The 19,734-nt window shown below is 43.8% G+C and overlaps 1 protein-coding gene across 1 annotated transcript; it reads right to left on the reverse strand.

The window, feature by feature from the left end:
• Nucleotides 1-251: 251 nt before the first annotated feature.
• Nucleotides 252-19,397, reverse strand: LOC132991334 (uncharacterized). Its single transcript, XM_061060078.1, has 10 exons — nt 19,157-19,397; nt 14,567-14,628; nt 14,168-14,188; nt 13,335-13,607; nt 12,505-12,592; nt 12,091-12,320; nt 9,898-10,185; nt 9,022-9,200; nt 2,329-2,421; nt 252-1,110 (listed from the first exon to the last, which is right to left on the reverse strand). The coding sequence occupies exons 2-10, from the start codon at nt 14,610-14,612 to the stop codon at nt 658-660; spliced, it is 1,671 nt and encodes a 556-aa protein (XP_060916061.1). The 5' UTR covers nt 14,613-14,628; nt 19,157-19,397; the 3' UTR covers nt 252-657.
• Between the last annotated feature and the right edge of the window lie 337 nt (nt 19,398-19,734).

The following is a 19,734-nucleotide window of genomic DNA, read 5'->3' on the forward strand; positions in this document are numbered from 1 at the left end:
CTGATGCAAGCGAGAGCAGACAAAAGTGCTGTCAGGGGCAACACACCCGAGATCCGCTTCCAAAACAGGAGATCCTATCTGCCGTTGTTGGTGGTAGCTTCTGTCCGGTTCCTGCAGCGTCTTCACTCTGCCGTCAAACTCGTGTAATCGTTTTTGACAACCTTTCAACGGGGGCTTAAACCATTTGATCTCCTTCAAGTGTTTTCCTAAAAGTGCTGAGTGTGTTTACACTTTCCACACCGTGACTTCTTGGACCAACAGAAGCCTGCATGCAGTCGATCTACTCTAAGGTCAGCATTTTCTGCAGATCTGAACTACAATAACTACGCTAATTTAAATGCATGCATGTTTCCAGATGCACAGAATTGCTTTGTTCTTCTTTTGACTGAGCGGGGGGTTTGTCTTTTGCATCCCGTTTAGTGCCATACATTTTGTGCAGCCGCCCCATTTTTGTTATTTTCTTTTGGGCTTAACTGAATCTTAACTGATCCAAGCGTGAGTATTTAGTCTGTGATTGTGTTTCAGATGCAGTGATCGAGGACTTGGTGATGTTTGGATATGGTGGAGTTCCTGGGAACGCAGAGCCAGAGAGGGTGTAGATGTCTATCTGTATAGGGTTAGGGCAACGAGATTAAAAAAATAGACCGGTGAATCCTCTCAGGTGCTCGGAGATGATCCCTCCTCCTTCTGCCCCGCCTCTTCACCCTCAGCCCCTCCTTCTGTCTTGGTTGAATCCGACCCCGCGGTGCCCCTAGAGGCGGCTCCGGGCGACGCGGCCCCGCCGATGCTGCCGTCTGGGGTGGCAGCGGCGAGCGAGCGAGGATTTGAGGCAGGGCTGGCACTGAGGACGGAGTCGGGGGTCCGGCTGGCGGTGAGATCGCCGTGGGTGGTCAGGGTGGCCTCCAGGCTGTCCGAGAAAACTCCCGCCGTCACGGCTGTCGGGGAGATGGCGTTCAGAAGGGGCTTGTGGGAGGCGTAGGTCATGGCACCGTCAGTGTCGCTGTCCAGCGGGAGGCCCGAGTGACTGAACTCCACCCCAGAGTCGCTCATCTCCAGGAAGTTGTCCGAGGTCAGAGCCTGGTAGCGTCCTGGTTTGGACACCTCGAGGCCCTACGGAGAAGGAGAGAGGAGGGACAGGAGAGGAGGAGAAGGGGTGAGGGTCGAAGGAGAATAGAGACTTTGTTAATATGAGATCATGAAGCCGAGGACAAGAGAAAAGAAACCATAAAGAGGGGGGAAAGGGGGAAGTAGCTAATCCCTAAAAGATATATGGAGCAGGGGGAGCGAGTCTCAAGGAAAAAGAGCGATCGAATAAGACGGGTAGAAATCAGAGGGCAAACGCTGGAGGAAGGACGCTGGTGTAGGATAGAGGAATGGAAGGAAAGGGAAGTGGTAAAAAATCGAGGTCAGTGGAAAAGCGACGTGAATAATTTATGCACATGTTTCAGGGACCTTATTTATAGCTTTACCTTCCACCAGCATGCAAACAACACTTCTTAATGTCCTTGTTCCGTGTGCAACAATCTGCAGGGACGGATGTCAGTGTGTTGAAAGGAATCAGATCTGATTCAAAAGTAAACAGTGTGAAATGTAGGTCATAGATGAGAGGATACATCTGCCTTCTCTGTTAAATATGAAGACCACATTTCATTATTTAGACGGACAGTCATAAATTAAAAGAGCAGCTGCTTAAGTCAAGCATTAGCTTTTGTTTCTGTTACAGAGATCTGAAGCTGAACACCTGTCATCCAAGGTGTTGAAGTGACCTCGTGCCTCGTTCTCAAAAGGATTCAATATTTGAGCTTGAAAAGTTGGGTTAAAATTAAATCAAAAACAGGATGTGATAATTTGCAAAACATAGAACCCCCATATTTGATTCTAAATAGCACAACATGTCAAATGTTGAAACTGAGAAGAGTCGTCGTTTAAAAAATAAAGTGTAGCACAAAGAAAACAGTTTGCACTCGTACTATAGCTGCACTGCGGTAGTTGAGCTCTCAGCCGGCGGTGAAAAGCTGTGAAGTGCCCGCCCCCAAGCTGCGAGTCACACTGCCCGCCTCCGCTGGTCACTCGTTGACTTTTACTGAGGAGTCTTCAAATCAATTCAGCGCTCTCTCCAAGTTCTATTTACTGAATGTACGTTCACGACCTGATGAGGGAGTGAGGCGGCGTGGTCTCCGTCCAAATTTCCAGCCGCGTCAGGCCAGTGTGACGAATGTGATACCAGATACAAAGTGACATTTTGAATGTGCTTTATGGTCTTTATACTTTTAGTCACATGTTTAAAACATGCGCTGACGATGTGTTTTGTTTGGGCTTTGAACTGACCTTGATGGTGACCTCTGTGGTGTCCGGGGTCTTATCACTCACAGACTGCATCAGAGACTCCTCAGCAAACCTTGTGTATGCTTCATGGACCACCTGCACCAATGGACACACACACACACACACACACATAGAGGAAGCATGTCAGAATATGGACACAACAATGTCATGATGTTAGAGCGACTTATAACACTGATCGTCAGAAATATATAAACACTGTAAGAGGGGACAGAAACACACACACACACACACTAAACGTGTAACAGCACAGAAAGCTCTTAAAAACACACACACACAACTTACTGAACAGGACGCTTGTGTGACTGGACAGAGGATGAGTTCATTAATTTGTCTGGAGGTTGAGAGGAAACCGAGCCAGTGACATTGACGTGCATATAAGGGAGAAAGAATGAGGGACAGTGAATAAAAGAGGAGGAGGAGGTAAAAAAAAAAAGGTTAACGTGGGAGAGGAAGAGAGAGAGAGAGAGAGGACGCCCCGTTAAATATGTGGTGAAGTTGGTTCATTGAGATGGATTTGCAGAGGGAGTGAAATGAGAGAGCTGTGAGAGGCTGAGGGAATGAGGGAACAGGAGGCAGCTGTGAGAGAGCTGGGGCGGGCGGTGTTAATTATGGGATGGATTGTGGAGAAAAAGCCTCGACAACACACACAGACATGTCAGTATATCTCTGTGTTTGGATATGAGACAACTGAGATACACACTGATCTGACCTCAGCGTGCGAGCACTCAAACTTAGAAATCATGTAAAAGGAGGAGGATGAGGGTTGAGGTTGTTAGTGGTTGTAGGCGATGTTGAAGAGGTGAGTTTTTAGGGACTTCTCGAAGGAAGTGAGTGAGGGGAGGAAGCTTAAAAAACTCAGTGCTTCAATGCGTCATTATGATTTAGGTCGTGCAGCGTGAGGACTCACGTCGTGCCCAACGACGGGGCCGCACAGAGTGAGGACATAATTCATGAGGTTTTGGTCGTGAGTCGTGGGTCGTAAATGACTCAGCCGTACAGAGGGATGAGGTGACGTTCCTACACGACAGATTTACAATCGCACAGTGTACGCCCAATAGAAGGGTCATAGGTCATGGAAGAGAGAAAGGAAACTAGATGGATGATAAAGAGAAGAGGGAAGGAGGCATGGAGGTGAGAGAAGTGTATGATACTTTTATAAAACATATGTAGGATGAATAAACACTGAAGTGGAGAGAGAGAGAGAGAGGGAGAGAGGGAGATGGAGGAGAGAACGAGTCAGGTGGAGAGAGAGAGAGAGAGAGAGAGAGAGAGAGAGAAAGAGACACAGAGAGAGAAAGAGAGAGGGACTGATGGAGGAGAGAATGAGTCAGGTAGAGAGAGAGAGAGAGAGAGACTGATGGAGGAGAGAGAGAGAGAGAGACACAGAGAGAGAAAGAGAGAGAGAGAGGGAGGGACTGATGGAGGAGAGAATGAGTCAGGTGGAGAGACGGAGATAGAGAGAGAGAGAGAGAGACTGATGGAGGAGAGAATGAGTCAGGTAGAGAGAGAGAGAGAGAGAGACTGATGGAGGAGAGAGAGAGAGAGAGACACAGAGAGAGAAAGAGAGAGAGAGAGGGAGGGACTGATGGAGGAGAGAATGAGTCAGGTAGAGAGCTGTGATTGATCTCAGTTTCACGCCGGTCTCTTGGGTTCTCTGACTCGGTCTTCTCGGATCTATGAGGAAATCCATAACGTATATAACAAGTCAGAGTGACCGTCATCAAGGGCATCTGCTGTCATCTCAACCTCCACATAGTCAATACTCCGCACACACGAGAACATTTAAAAGGCACACAATGAGCACATATTGATATACGAACACACAAGTACACACAAACAGGCTGTGACAACACGTGTACTGACAGACAACAGGGAGTGAGTGACAGATTCATGGCTGCTGATTCAACATCCATCTTTTCTCTTCAGTCGAACACTTATAAACTGTGATTCTTTAAAATGTTGATTTCATTTAAATGTAAAGTTGGAAAAAAAAAATGTCCTGCTCGTTTCTGTGTTGAATAAAAACTGGATGTGAAGCATCGTCACCTTTTAGCGTCTAGCAAAACAGAGATAATGTTTCATGATTTGGGATGTGTGCAATTTGACGACTAAGCGATTTAAGTCCAAACCCTTGCTCTCTCTCTCTCTCTGATTTCTGACACTATCCTCCATCTTATCTCTAAATAAAGAATACAAAATAAAAACAGGACACAGCCTTCAGACACTTTTTCTCTCCATGTTCTAGATCAAAACACTGACAAACCTCACTCCTCCTATGAGATGCTCTCCATATTTCCTGTGCACGTTTACATCGCGGTAGTAGAGCGTTGAGAGCAGGCCCTTTAAACACATCCAGCTTATGGCTGCAGCCCCGCCTAGTGGCCGTTGGCTGTGTAGCAGCTTGAGCACAACATTTGACCGGCATCGAGGGCTATCATATAAAAACATGAATAATTTGTTTAATCGACTTGTAATTCCGGTGCTGACCAGCAGGGGTGATGAAGTTTAACCCTTAAGTTGACTAAACGTGCAAACCCCTCGTTTTTTCGTGCCAGTTCCTGACTTTAGTAATCCTCTCACCATGACCCTGATCCTGATGAAAGGTAGGTAAGTCAAATGTCATCTCTCGTTAAAATCTAATCCTGATTAGAGAGGTAAATGGATCCCTAACAGAGTCTTTATATGACTGGATGGAGTGTTTGGTGATTTGTGACGTTGGTATATTCAGTATGTAAAAGCAGCATGCCAGAAGGGGACTGTCTCAATGTGATGTTTCATGGAGATGTACTTCTATGCACATTTAAAAAACTACAATATTACGACAAAACATTGAGACATTCACTGGACAAACACACAGACACATGACAGCACCCTCCACAGACGTCCTGGGCGAGTTGTTGATTACACAGAGACGATTCTGTGGGGGGGGGGGGAACCTCAAAGCAAATCCACTGTTTGATCAAAGACTCGCACGTTTAATCACTACTGACCTTTACACAACGGCACGCACAGAATCAGCACGGATACCCACACATACACATCAGATATTTACCTTGTACTTCACCCCACACAGCCAAACAACACTGAGGTACGTGTGCGCTAAGCGAGCTGAGTCATCACCACAAACTGAGAGCTCAACGCGGCGGTGAAGCTACACGCCGGCAGTTATCATAACGTTTGTGTTCATGAGTAACTGCGGAGCTCGATCTGAGGCGCTTAACAGGCGAGAGTAAAAGAACGGAAGGGAAGAGAGAAAATATAAAGCAGAGGAACGGCTCGAATACGTCGGACAGAAAGTCACAAGTGATGACTTGAGTGTGACTTTCTCGTATGTTGTTGCTCAGCTGCAGTTTACACACACTTATACTAAAGGAGTTAAACGCCATCTCAACAGGTCATTTAGTCGCTTTATTTAACTTTAAAATCTTGTTTCTCAAAGCAAGTGGACAAAGAAGGCCCTCCGCTCTCGAGGCAGCTCTCGTCCGCCGCCGCTGAGATGTACACTTGTTTCAGAAACATCCGATTTTAAGAGTAGATATTCGATTAAATGACTCGTTCAAATGGACTCTTTTTTTTTATTGCACTGTGCACCAAAACCTGGTACAAAACTGAAACTAAGATCCAGGAAGACGGATCTCACTCCTGACTGAGCTCCTCAAACCAACATGGTGTTCTAAAAAGATTTCTTTGACTTTAAAAGCATTCATCCTCATATTTAACCCCCGTCTGACTGTAAATTCTTATTTTGTTTTTGTTAAGGGACGATGCTCGTGTTTCCAAAATTTTAAGCCCTCTGAAAGTATTCACGACAGCCAATCCTTTTATAATCATGCCATGAATCTTTAGATCGATTTTAAACATACAAGTCTAAATCTAAATACTTGAAGTCCACATAGAAATGGACATTTGTGCACAGCTCAGTCAGCGGAGTATTGAAAGGTCTAAAAGGATCTCAGAGACAGATTGTCTCAAGTGGTGGTGCACGATCAACCTGATGTGATTCATTGACTGTTTGTCAAATGAGATCTTCAATCATCCTCTTCCTGTTCGTTCACACTGATGGCAGTTTCCTCTTTTATTGTGAGCTAGTGCTAAAATGTTCAATGCACCGAAGTTTACAAAATACTGAGCAGTGATTTTCTCAAAGTGTCACCAATGACTCACAAACAGCAGGATGATTGAAGGACTTATTTGCCAAAAATAAGCAGTAGACATTTCTCTCACCGAGCAGAGGCTCCGTTTGAGGCTCCTTAAAGTCAGAGGGAGAAACGTAACGCACAAGGCGACAGCGTTAGCTGGGCCTCGGTTCAGACACAATCAGCTGTGAGCACAAAGGCCTCCGTCACAGCTCAGATTTATACTCACCCAACGTTCAAAACTCAAACTGTACCAGAGAGGCACAACATGAACTGGACAAACAATTATCATCATCATGTTACCAGATTTCACCTGAGATTCAAATACAAACATACAAACATCACAAGAAAGCTGAAAACCAGGTTAACAAGTGGATGAAAGTTATTTAAGAATGGCTTAAAGGTCACATATTATCATAATTTTCAATCAGTTTAAATAAGTCTCAGAGCTCCCCAAAACATGTCTGAAGTGTCTTGTTCTAAATCCACTCTGATCCTGTATTTGATCATGCCTATAAACCGCTCTATTTCAGCCCTGCTGAGAACAGGCTGTTTCTGTGTCTGTACCTTTAAATATGTAAATGAGCGGTGTCTGACCACGCCCCCTCTCTAGAAGGGCTCGGGTGTCTCGGGCTCTCTCGCTCCATGTCCTATAACAGCCTGTTTGAGCACACGTTTTATGAAAAGTGGAGCAGGCAGAAGACGGAGAGGATGGACTTTTCTCTTCATTGGGGGGTCTGTAGACAGACTAGAGACACATATTAGTGTTAGAAAAACATGGTAAAGTGTGTTTTTTTGCATAATATGTGACCTTTAAATCTGATTAATTTTGCTAATATACTTAAATTAATGGAACAAATCTAGTTGTCATGTCGTACAGATTTCCAGGATCAACTATGGAAACTCTAACAATTTTAGTCTGGCCTATGTGTTTAACTAAATCATAGTTCACTCTGAGTTTGTGAAACATAACGATCTGCTAACGTGATCGCCTGGGTTTATAGTCCTCGCTCCCGCCTGTCATGTCAGCACGCATCCTGACCTGGCTGTTCATACTGATCTGACCTGTAACGGACTAATTAGTTAAATGGATGTTGTTTGAGAAGGAGGAGTTAACTGTCAATCAACCATCAGAGGAAACATTGCAGAAAAATACGTGTACAAAAAACAATAAAAGTAATTAAACTCTGATTCGATCGACGTCTGGACGTCTTTCATGCACCAGTTTGTTTTTTGTTGCAGACTTTTTTTTAAATTATTCCAGAAGCACTCCGCCTCAGGTTGTTTATGTAATGGGTTTTTAATTAGTCTATAATTCCAGTTTAACCCCCGGATGTTGACACACTGAGTGGAGGCTAAAGGGTTAACTCCTTACTCTGAATCATCCCATCGGTCACTTCATCTCCTCGTATTGATCAGCTGAGAGCAGAGCTTAGAAAACATCATTAAGAAGACAATCAATGCTTCTTCTTCTTCTTCTGCTTCTTTTATGTTCAAACGGGCTCTGCAGCGTCCTCCGTCTGCACAATTCATTCTAATTTGAAAAGTTTAATTTAATATTGACATTTTAAGAGGGGTAATAAAAGGTGCTTCAGGGGGCTTTTTTCTTGTAATCAATCATCCATTTAAGACTCCAGAGCTGATCAATAGTTTTGATTTACAATAATTAAATATGCAGGATAACAAAAGAAATATATTTTTGTTACTAAACTGAGTCGAAGGCTGCTTTTAAGTCTTTGGCAATAAAAGCATAAAAAGCCTTTTTTTTTTATGTCAGCTGATAAAATCTAACAGAAGAGGATTTCAGGAGCTGGCACACAATCATCTGGTAACTATTCTGTCATATCGTCTCTCCACTCCGGCTCCATTCGAGCATCTGAAGTTGTTTGGCGGGCTGCAGACAATTAAAGGTGAAAGAAAAATAAAGACTAGACCAGGAAATCCTTTATCATTGGAGGCCCCGAAAAAATGGTCTGTGGCTCCCAGACATCAAATGTTGTCAGACGATAGTGAAGGGGTTCTGAAATTCCTAAGCAATGACCGTCAATGTGTGCACAACAGCGTATGAGGTTTCACTTTTTGGATAGAATTTGTAGATGTGTACTTTTATATCACTTTTAAATTGCTCATGCTTTTCTGTGTTCTTCTTCTCTGTGTGGTTTAAGGCTTATGCAGGAGGTTTATGACTAACAGATATGACTCTATCTTTGGGGTTTAATGTACACACACACAAAGAGATCAAGGGAGCTGAATAGAAATACTGTGTTACTGTGAGATGTCCTCAGCCAGTTCCAGCTCCGCAGGGGGAGGAAGTGGACCAGCTGACTATCCTGACTCCCACAGCAGGAACAGAACCCTCCTCTGCCTTTATACCAACACATAAACCTAACTCTTACGAAACATGAAGCAGGGTTTATTTTGCCTCCAGGCCCAACCTCCTGACGGCCTTTCTTGTTCTTGTTTCTGTGATCCTACAGTATTCCTCCTCCCTCCTTCTGACAAAATGCAGAACAATGGTTAAGCACTGGGTGGGTGTTACCTGTCTGAAAGCATCGCCGTCTCCCTTGCTGCCCTGCTGAGCGAGGAGCATCAGCTTCTTGTTCTTCTCGTTCCTTTTGTGCATTTTAAAGAGACAGGACAGCAGGCAGACCAGCAGCATGAAGGCGATCAGGCCCAGCAGGGAGAGTATGGCTACAGTCAGCGGAGGCAGCTTATAGGCTGAGACAGAAACATGCACAGAGGAAAATAATGAGTCTTCTGTGGCCGCACAAATGTTGCTTCAAACGGACTCTGCTGTGTAGCTCCTTCATCTTTCATCCCAGCTTCTTCTTAGAAGTGGATTTTGTTTAATTCTGCATTAAAATCGTATTTGTGACGGATAAAGTAAAGCTCTGGAAAGGTCATCGGTTTAGAAATGCCAACCATTCACTGTTTCCATTGTCTCAGTCAGAAGCCTTATCGTGATAGGCTGAAATGTTAAACAGACTTATGACATGTTCCTGTGGTTACTTCTACGCTGATGTTTGCTTTTTTCTGTTACAAGGCACACATTAAAAAAGATAATAGATCTAATGGCACGCAGTACAGCAGAGTCAACATCTGAGAGTGCACATACTTTAGTGTGTTTTTTTATTTATAATCAATCCACAGTTTGATGGGGGGGGGGAATATCACAAAGAATCACTCCCATGATTCCCCGCCAGCCTCACGTCATCTTTTGACTGAGAGCCCCCAAGTGGTGGAATCTACATACTGTGTGTTTAATAGTTCTGTTTTTATAAGCACACAAAAACAGCTGTTTTAGCTTTGTTACTAGCATCCCAAATTTTGAGCTGGTTTTCAATACAAAAGCTGGATCACAAACAAATACATACAAACGCATTGTTGAAAATTTAAATAAGTCCTTTTCTCTTACATTCCACCTCGACGTAAACATGAGCCACAAGCAACCCATCCAGGTCGGTCACCATGAAGACACCGATGTCGGCCACATGGAGTTTCTTCATCATGAGCTCCGATCCCTCCACGGTCAGCCTGCCCTCCAGCATGGGGTCCAGATGGGTCACCAGAACCCCCTGGTCCAGGATGACACGGGGCCGGTTGTCTGATTTGGGCATGTAGACGATGTTAAGGTTGGAGTAATGAAGGTAGAGTTTCATATTCAGGTTTGCTCCATAGGCGAGTTTCATGAAGATCTGGTGCGCTGTGGAGGTAAAACACAGAGACGTTACAGTTTATGCCGAGCTCGACAAGAAATGTATCTATCGTATCATATGTAGCCTATGCTGTCTGACGGGGATAGTCTCCCGCTGTGAGGTTCATGTTTGAACAAACAACTCAGGAACATGAACATTTCAGGAGCATCCTGGCTGATATTTTCTGCACATTTTCCGGAGTGCATATGTGAAAGCAGCTTTTGTCAGAGATTGACACGGTCTATCTTTGTAAATTAAATTGTGAGCGGATGAGGGGATACGGATGTTTCCGGTGCAGTTTGAGCGGTTAAAATCTGTCAAGCCACTGTGGAGACGATATCAGAGACTAAAGTCTATAAAACTATCTCACCTGCAACTTTAAGGGCTTCAGGTTTCAAAGGTTATAACATCAGTAAGGATGCAAGTGTGTGATTCATCCATATTAAAAAACACTGCAGTGAACATAGAAGTATTGAAGATCTACTTAATGCATCATGTCAGAGGATATCGAGCCGGGAAACATTAGACGCTGGGAGTAGTATGCTCCTGCAGGGTTATAGGATACACAGTTGAAAAATGTTAAAGCAGTTTAAGAGGTCTTCAGTACAGCTGGCAGTGACATTGATAAAAACAACTCAAGGTACAATTTTCAGACATACTATCTGCGTGGTGTTGTTGGCTGTAAAGTCGTCACCTCTTTGGTCTTTAAAGAGTTCAGTGAAGTGTTGTAGTCAAGACCACACTAACCAAGATCAAGACATAACCGAGACCAAGACAAGACCAAGACAAGACAGTAAATATCAATTAAATATCATCAGCCCTAGACCGTCACACCAGGAAGGTTGTAGCCGTAACCGAGGGGGGGGGGGGGGGGGGGCTGTATTAGAAAGCAGCGTTTTCCTTCTCAACATAGTAATGACGTGGGAAAATAGGCTATCTGTGGTGGTCTTGATTTAAAATCTCCCAGTCTGGGGCAGAGTAAAAATGCTTTCAATTCCGAGAGGAGACTGAGACCCTCAAAAAGTGGCACCAGAACTCAGTGTGGTGGAGGAGGTGTACAGGGAGAATAGAAGTGGACTCGGCACACAGCCTTGAGGTGCACCAGAGCTCAGTGTGGTGGAGGAGAAAATGGAGGAGGGCCAAGCTTGACAATCTGGGTGGTGATGCGTTAGGAAGTCCCTGATCCAGGTTCAGAAATGGGAGGAGAGGCCAACATCAAGCAGCTTGCTGACTAACATGTCCGGGATGATTGTGTGGTAATGGTAATTAAAACAATGGTACTCAAATAATAAGCAAAACCTGTAACATCAGCATGTATATCTTGCTATTGTCTGCACGTTTATTTTAGCATTTTGCTCAAACCAGCGATATAAACAGCCACAAAGAGCCATGAGTGTCGCTTTAGAGACCCTGGCTTGTTCTTTGCTGAGTGAGTTTTTTATAGAATACAGAAGCAATTATGTCACTGTTGGCAGTTATTATGTTTTGTTCCCTAACCTTCATTAAATGTGCTCTTTGTTTCAGCGACATGATTTTTCTCTAATGCTACAGCAGCTCAGTTTCCCTGCAGGCGAGTAAAGTTCATTTTAAATACATTTTTCGTATGACCTTTTCTGAGATAAAGGCATGAGGATATTATTATAAGCCAAGGAACAAGAAACTGTGGACAGTGATTAAAATGTTTAATACAGGAAACACAAAAAGGCTAACATTACTGCATGAAACCTTATTAGGTTAATATCGAAGATCTTGAATAGCACTTCACATTTCACAGCGCATATGTATTGCCCAGACAGCAGCACTGAATTTCAATGAGCTACCCTCCGAGGCCAACAAACCAGGCACATGAGATTGATGAATCCCCCAATTAAAGCTGAGAGGATACAGGAAGCTAAGTGCAGATCTCTCCTCACCTCTGACGTTCAGACAGTTCCTCCTCCTCACTTTGCCCTCCCGGTCCAGCACCGTAAAGCTCCCCTCGTCCGTCATCCTGACAGGGTGCAGTGTCACCCGTTTCTCTGACACGCTGAGGCGCCTCACATACTCCTCTGCAGTCACCGCCGTCTGGTTGTACAGCACCACGGATGGAGACTCATCCATTGCATGATGGACCTCAGTCTGATTGGGCTGAACCAGACTTGGCCTTAAAATGAACAAAACAAACAAATATACATTAGCAGCATATATGTTAACTAACACTAGGAAACACATGCAGCCAGCACAGTGAACATGTTTCCCTTTCATACAGGCTTCAAAATGAATGACTGCTATGTGACAGTCATGACTCTGTGTGAAGTACTGAATCGTTGTTTTTCTACTTTCACTACCTGAACTCCAGGGTGATGGGGCCCTCCACTTGGTTGAGATGGATGGTGTAAGTTTCTCCGTACTTCACCACTTGTTCCACTGCGCAGTCTGATCAACAAGACAAAATAAACACAGCACACTAATTTTCTTGAAATGATCACACATTGTTCAGTTTTCACCCGGCAGCATTTTTTTTATGATCACACATCACACTGAGGAGGAGTACCTGAAAAGCTGTTATAATATCATACGGCTGAGATTAAAGCTTGCTAATAATCTTGATGCGAGGACTCTAAAATATTCAAAATGAATCACCTGTCAGCTTTTTTTAGACTGTAAGTGGATGCTACACTGTCGCTGCATTTGCCATTAGCTTGTCTGTTGTTAACTTCCTCATTCCAAAACTGTAAACCAGGATACTGCAAAATAACCACCGACTGGCAGTCAGACTACGTACTACTGTTGAACGCAGTACACAGTACATACTGCAAATTGGGTTTGATGGCAGTATTTTGTAGGAGGTTTTCGAAAACAGCCAGCGTCTTTGCTAATGATTCAGCTGCTGATGGTTTTCTTACTGCTGATGATCAAATTCAAGCTAGCTTGTTTAATAGCATTTTCTTGTTTTTTCCAAAGCTCCAAATGATCAGGGCTTCTGTTCATCTGTTACATCAATTCATAATGACAAATAAAAGTGATGTTTTTTGAGTGCATAAATTCTGTCTAGGCCACGTTAGTTTTCCCGTATTTCACCAGAAATAAACCAAAGTCTGTTTTCCCCAAAGATTAACCGTGAGAAGCGTTTCACCCGTCTCCCCGCGTCCTTATAAGTTTTAAGGAGGCTGCTTACCTCGGACAATGAGGATGAGGTGCTTGGCTGTGTTGGAGTTGTTGGTGGTCTTGATGACATACACGCCCTCGTCCTCCTCCTTCACGTCCTCCAGCACCAGGTGGCCCAGAGAGTTGATGCGGCACCGGGGATTCACCACCTTTCCTTCTCGCATCAGATCCACCTCAGCGAGGACATCTGTTCTGGGCTTGAACACCACCTCGCCGACGTTCCCAGGCGGGACAGCGATGTGAATGTCCTCCCCAAAGAAGGCTGTCCTGTGCTCCTCTTTGACTGGTAAAAACAATCAAGGTGTGTCATGAAATAGTTCATTTACTCTCTCTCTCTCTTCCTAGTTTCTAAACTGATCATGTTATCACTGAAGCATTCCTCATGCACATGAATAACTTTTTCCAAGTTGTAATATTTTCACATTCATGCATTTGGATAATTTTGTGGATATATCATATTTAATCAGTCTAGCATCAAAGGGTAATTCTTCTTTTATGTATGTAACAGTATAAGATTCTCATAGCAGCAGATCTATATTTGTTTAGAGACAAGTGTATGATGTGAGCTGAAAAGGAGACAAGGTTTGCTTGTACATGTCTGACATTTACAAGTGAAGGTAATGTCTTCTCTCTAGCCTTTTAGAAGATTACCCAAAATAGAAAGGATTTTGTAGGCTGTGCCTGCAAACAGAACAAAAGCAAGACTGTAAACATGAAAAGTTGTTCAGCCACTTGTGTTCTGTTGCTTTACTCTCTGACCTCGGCCAATCGAACATTTACAGCAGAAACACCCCCACCTAACACAAGTCATGCACTGCAATCCAAAGCAGCATGCAGTTTTACCTTTTGAAGATGCTGACACAACTGTGAAAGAAAAAAACAGATCAGAGCTTATTCTTAAAATATCTTATTTTAGAGATCCGCTGATTCGTTCAAAGATCTTCAAAAAGGGTTCTTTGTTCTTATTGGAGGAAAAAAAAAAACACACTTTCCTAAGAAGTGTTTGAAATGTTAATGCCCCACATAATGACCACTGAAAATAGACCAGATGTAAACACAAGCTGGCTTTGTTGCAAGGAACGAAAGGAAAGCAAACAAAGGAAAAATAGAATATAACTGATATATTAAATGTAGCTTTCGTTTTCTGTGGCGCTGAAACACTTTCGGTTTTTGCAGGAAGCCTTTTTCAGCTGTTCATTAATCCAAACCCAATCCCCAGTGACTGGTTATGTTAGTGCTTACCGGTGCAGAACAGGGCGCTGAGCACTGCAGAGCTGATTGCTTTCATCCTGAAGAGTGCGTCTCTGGAAAAAAGGGAAGCCACATAATGAACAACAAACAAAGAGAAACTTTTTACAGCATGACGGGGACTCCAAAGAATCAAATATAAACTTCCTAAAAAAAAAAGATTTATTCTACCTATAATTGTATCATGATGACATCATCTTATTTGACATAATGAGAATATCAGCCTGAAGAGGTCAGTTTGCTCAAGGTAAATATTTATTTCATTTTATTTGGGTTGGGTGCTTAACTGAGAAACAACTCTGCAAGGAAGAAGCATGCCAACTTAAATCTGTGTGATCAGACTGAGCTCTGCACCATCATGCCTCACTGAACCCCATCTCACAAATTAGCTCTGCAAATAATTGAGAGAGAGAGCTCTGCCAAAAGTCCCTGACAGTAAAATCTACGCTGCTACAGACAGATATACGATCAGGCGGAGATTTAAGGGGAAAAGAGGCCTCGAGACAGTGGTGAGCTAAAGAGCAACATGTGACCAAAAGCCTAGCCAAGTAAAAAAGAGAGGGAAGAAGCAAAAGCAATGAAGAAATGACGAGAGAGACAGAGGCAAGATGAAGAGGCCATCCCGCTGGGACGAGGACATGGACGGGATCCAGCTGGCGCGAGACGACTCTTTGACCTTTCACGACTACTGAACTGGATTAGACTAAGCAGTGGCGGCAGCAGAGTTATCAGGGCGGGGTAATTCGATTGGACAGATAATGGAAGAGACCGAAAGAAGCAGCTCTAAAAGGGAAGAGAAGGGAAGATAAAAATAAAAAATAAACAGCTGCTAACTCTTCTCACACAACTCTGTTCTGAAAGCATGGAAATATAACTATGGATGGCTCTGTTGACACCTTTAGTAGAAATATTCATCCTGGGTGATCTGGTAACAAGTGGAAAGCCTTAATGAAAGGTGGGAACTCACCCAAATGCATCCTTAGGACGGATCAAGATCAATCAGCTCAGACCACATACAGTACGGAGGTGGTCTGGAACACATTTATCCACAGTGTAAATACTCAGGCATCCTAGGCAGCATTAAGGACCGCCCCCTCAACTGAGAGAACAATGCCTCCTCACACTGGGTGTAATCAATCTTTTCAAACCACAGGCACTATACCGCCGTTTGGTGGTGCCTATTTATTGGCGTTTCCACAGTCAAACGTTGGGAATTGTACCAAAATAACCGATCTACTGTTTTGCTACCCTTCTGTTGGGGTCCCAAGCGTACCAATTGGTACGACCCTGAACTGTTATTGTCCCCAATAAGGTTATAGTTGATTTTTATTCTTGTTCCATTCCAAGTTCTCGAGCGCCCCTGGCCATCCCCAGGGCGGCTCAGGACCCCCATTTTGAAAAACTCTGCAGGGCTAGAGCAGCAGCTGAAACATAAACACTGACTCAACCATATGTACATGCTATAGGTTTTCACTAAAAAACGTTTTGAGTTATTTTTGTTAGAAAATGTTAGAGATCTGCACTGAAACAGACTTGCGTTGCTGTTTGTATCCCCTGCAGCATAATGTGCAGAGTTATAGAATCACTGCATCTTTAGACTTTGAAAGGAAACAATAAAAATAAAATAAAAAAAAGCCAGTGAACTCCTGCCAGCTGCCTCAGAGGAGGGAGTGAGAAGCCCATCTACTTTCCCTCTGCACATCCACAGACACCATGTCACTTCTTAATGACAGCCGAGCTCTAAAGCAGCCACAAAAACCGTTCAAAATGCTCTTAGTCATGAAGTGAAACACTAATCAGGGCATATTTCTCCTATTAGTGCCTAGTGGAGCCGGTCAGCATCGTCTCGCTTTAATGTTCGACTGAGCCATTAGCTATTTGCATGTGTGAGTGTTTGTGCTGGGGTGCTAAGAGACATAAATTACAGGGTGGAATCACTGATGGAGAGATCTACATCTGCAGGAGAAGTGCTGTTTTTATCAAGGCCGTATTGAGACGAATCACTTTTAAGTAGCTAATATATTCAAGACTGAGGGATGAAAATGTATATTCAGAAAAGTGCCGGCAAAGTTGTAGTTATACAACACCTTCGGCTGTGTAAGAAGGTTACAAAAGAGGTCGATACCTGCTGCACTTTCAGGAGTGAGATGCATGTTTCTGTCTTTCTTGCATCTACAAACACCACACAGACATCCTCAGAGGGGTGTTAGAATAGATTCAGTCTGAAAAGGCTTGCTGTTTAAGGCTGCCATCAGAGCTGTGCAGTGATGTTACAGGGCTGCACGGTGGTTGCGGCGGTTAGCGAGGAGGTTCTCACAGCGACCCGTCCGAGTTTGTGCCTGGGTTGTGAGAGAGGTCTGCAGTGATGTTACCCGCCCACTTTCCTGCCCCTGTACCTGCGCACGTCCTGGACGGAGGCCAGTGGTTCTCTCACAACATGCATGAGATAAAGATGCTATTTTGGCTGACGGTGTGATGTCCGTTCAAAAACTCAGACTCTTACAGGAGATCCCTGCTCTGGTGTCTCTGGACCAATCAGAGCCATGACGAGGAGTGCTTGTGACACAACCAGCGGCCTCCTTGATGGGATCTCTTCAGCGCCGACATCCGGACAGTCCTGACTGACGGACTTGAGAGCCTTTTTGCCTCCTCTCTGCTCTCTCCCACACGAGTCAGGAGGGTGGAAGCATCCTGCCTCCATCCTCCTCTTCAGAGCTGCTGCTGCTGCTGCTCTCCGTCTCTGCTTTCCTGTCTTTGTCTCATCTTTCTATTCTTCCTCTGAAACAATTCGGCCTTGTTCTGACATGTCTTTGCCTTGTAATCTCCTCTCTCCGTCCCTAATTATCCTTCTGACTAATTCCTATCAGGCTCAGTCAGACCCAAACACTGGTTAGAGGATGTAGTGGGCTAACGGCTCTGATACTGAGTCCTATTTGAAGTCAAATTCCTCCCAAAGCTGACATCATGGTTTCTACTTGTACAGTTATTTGACATTAGAGCGTATGTATAGCTCTATTCACTCCTTCTCACCCTCTTCTTTACAAGTTTTAGAAGTTTCAGATCAAAAATGAACACTATTATTTCTTGCTATCACTGGTAACAAATCTATCTAGTTGGACTTTTTCTCGTCTTCTGACTACTCAGAGCTCTTTTACACTGCAGGTCACATTCACACACTGATGGTAGAGGCTGCTATGTAAAGAGTCCATCAGAAGTAGCTAATCCCAAACACATTCACACGCCGCAGACGAAGCAGCTAGGGGTCTTGCCTAGGGACACATCAGACATGTGGCTGGGGATCAAACCCCTGACCTTTCGTTTAAGAGGCGACCGACTCTACCAGCTGACCCACAGCTCAGGTATTTAGCATCATTTCCATTTGTTTTGAATACAGATAATGTGACTTTCTGCATCTTTTGACTCAATCAGGTGTGTTTTAACTCGTTTGTGAGCCTTCTTTTTCTTGAAAAAATGGTCAAATCATGATCTCAATAGTTGAATCTTACACCTACAGAGAGTACAGCCACATTAAAAGTGTGTCCCTCTTGCTGGATGAACTCATCCCTTGCACCTTCCTGCACCTGCACCCACTCTCCCCCTCCTCACCCTCTTTACGCAGCCCACACACACAGCCCGGAGCAGCTGCTGGTGCACCAAGGGTGTGTCACGACTGGCATGAATGGGGGCAGTCCCGTTTCGGGGATGTCCGGATGGAAGATGGAGGAAAGACAATGAATGAGTAATGAAGACAGGAGGATGTGGTTTGGATATGACAGACACTCTAATTCCAAGATATTTTTTTGTGTCTTGGCATGCAATCAAAGACATGAAAATATGCAATGGAAATCATTTTAAGAACATTTAAACTACATTTACTGGTAACAAGAAGATTCCTGGATCCACAGTGCACTCATTTAAAAGACTCTTCTCTGTGACAAACACTTACTCAGCGTGCTGTAGCGCATAACAGCATTGCGTAACCACCAGAAAATACCCCAATACAGACTGGTATATCCCGCACACAGGATAATGCACCACAGCTTAACCAACAAACACACATGTATTACCAACTAACACACCGTGCTAAAAAAAAACCCTTGGTGATCCCAGTTTAAGCCTTAGGCTACAGTGTTCATTGTCCGAGACACCGGCAGATCGATAAGTGAATTTCCAGTATTAACCATATAAAAGGATAAAAGAAAGGAGGACATTCAGTGCACAAGTCCGGTACCATGAAACACCTGAGCAATTATTGCATTCCTGTCTGAATCTCGTGCCATTTATCGCTATTCTTTCGAGGGATTCCGTGTTTTTTTTTTAATCATTTTTGTGCTAGGAAAAGGTTAATTTGTGTAATATTGAGTGGGGATATGTAATAGCTGCCATCCCACACGCCTTCGCTGCTGTGCTGATGGCTACACGCCCTAAATCATCCGATATGGGACCACTCAGCACCAGCAAATAGTCAAAACATGAAAGGAAAGCTGCTGAATTTAACCCACTACCTCCCTGTTTTCAAGCAAATACTGTGAAAAAAGGGCTAAAAAAGCTGTAATACACAAGTAATTGGATGATGGTAATTACCTTTGCCAAGCCGAAAAGCCGAAAAGCAGCGGAGAGGGAGGGGCTCAGGAGGGAAGCTTTCTGGAAATAGTCTTTTTTTTTTTTTTTTAAGCCCTATTTATTTCATGAATCTCGTCCTCCCCATCACCCCCAACAACACACTTCAATGGGACTGGCTCGGGAGTAACTGGCGAGTTTCGGCTGATGTCGGCTTTGTGGACCGTTTGAACTCGGAGGCTCTCGGGAAGCTTCGGTAAAACTCGTCTGGCTGGGAGCCACAAGAAGGGGCTCTCTGCAGTTTGTTTCAGGACATGCACGATTTTTCTCGATACTTTACATTTATTCATAATTCTTACTTTGACGTATTTGTGTGTTCATAATATTTACTGAAGGAAAATAATTTAATTTTTTTTTAGAATTTAGTTTGGTAGGACGTTTAGAATAGATTTTTTTATCCTATTTTTTTTGGATAAATATTTTTTTGTAAATTTAGTTATGCATAATAAGTAGGCCTATTTTTGTTTTGTTTCATGTTTGGGTAACATATGAGCACCTGAGGTCATTCAGGTAAGAAGGCAGGTGTAGGACCAGCATGCACC

Source organism: Labrus mixtus, chromosome 16 (assembly GCF_963584025.1).
Source record: "Labrus mixtus chromosome 16, fLabMix1.1, whole genome shotgun sequence".
Lineage (NCBI taxonomy): Eukaryota > Metazoa > Chordata > Actinopteri > Labriformes > Labridae > Labrus > Labrus mixtus.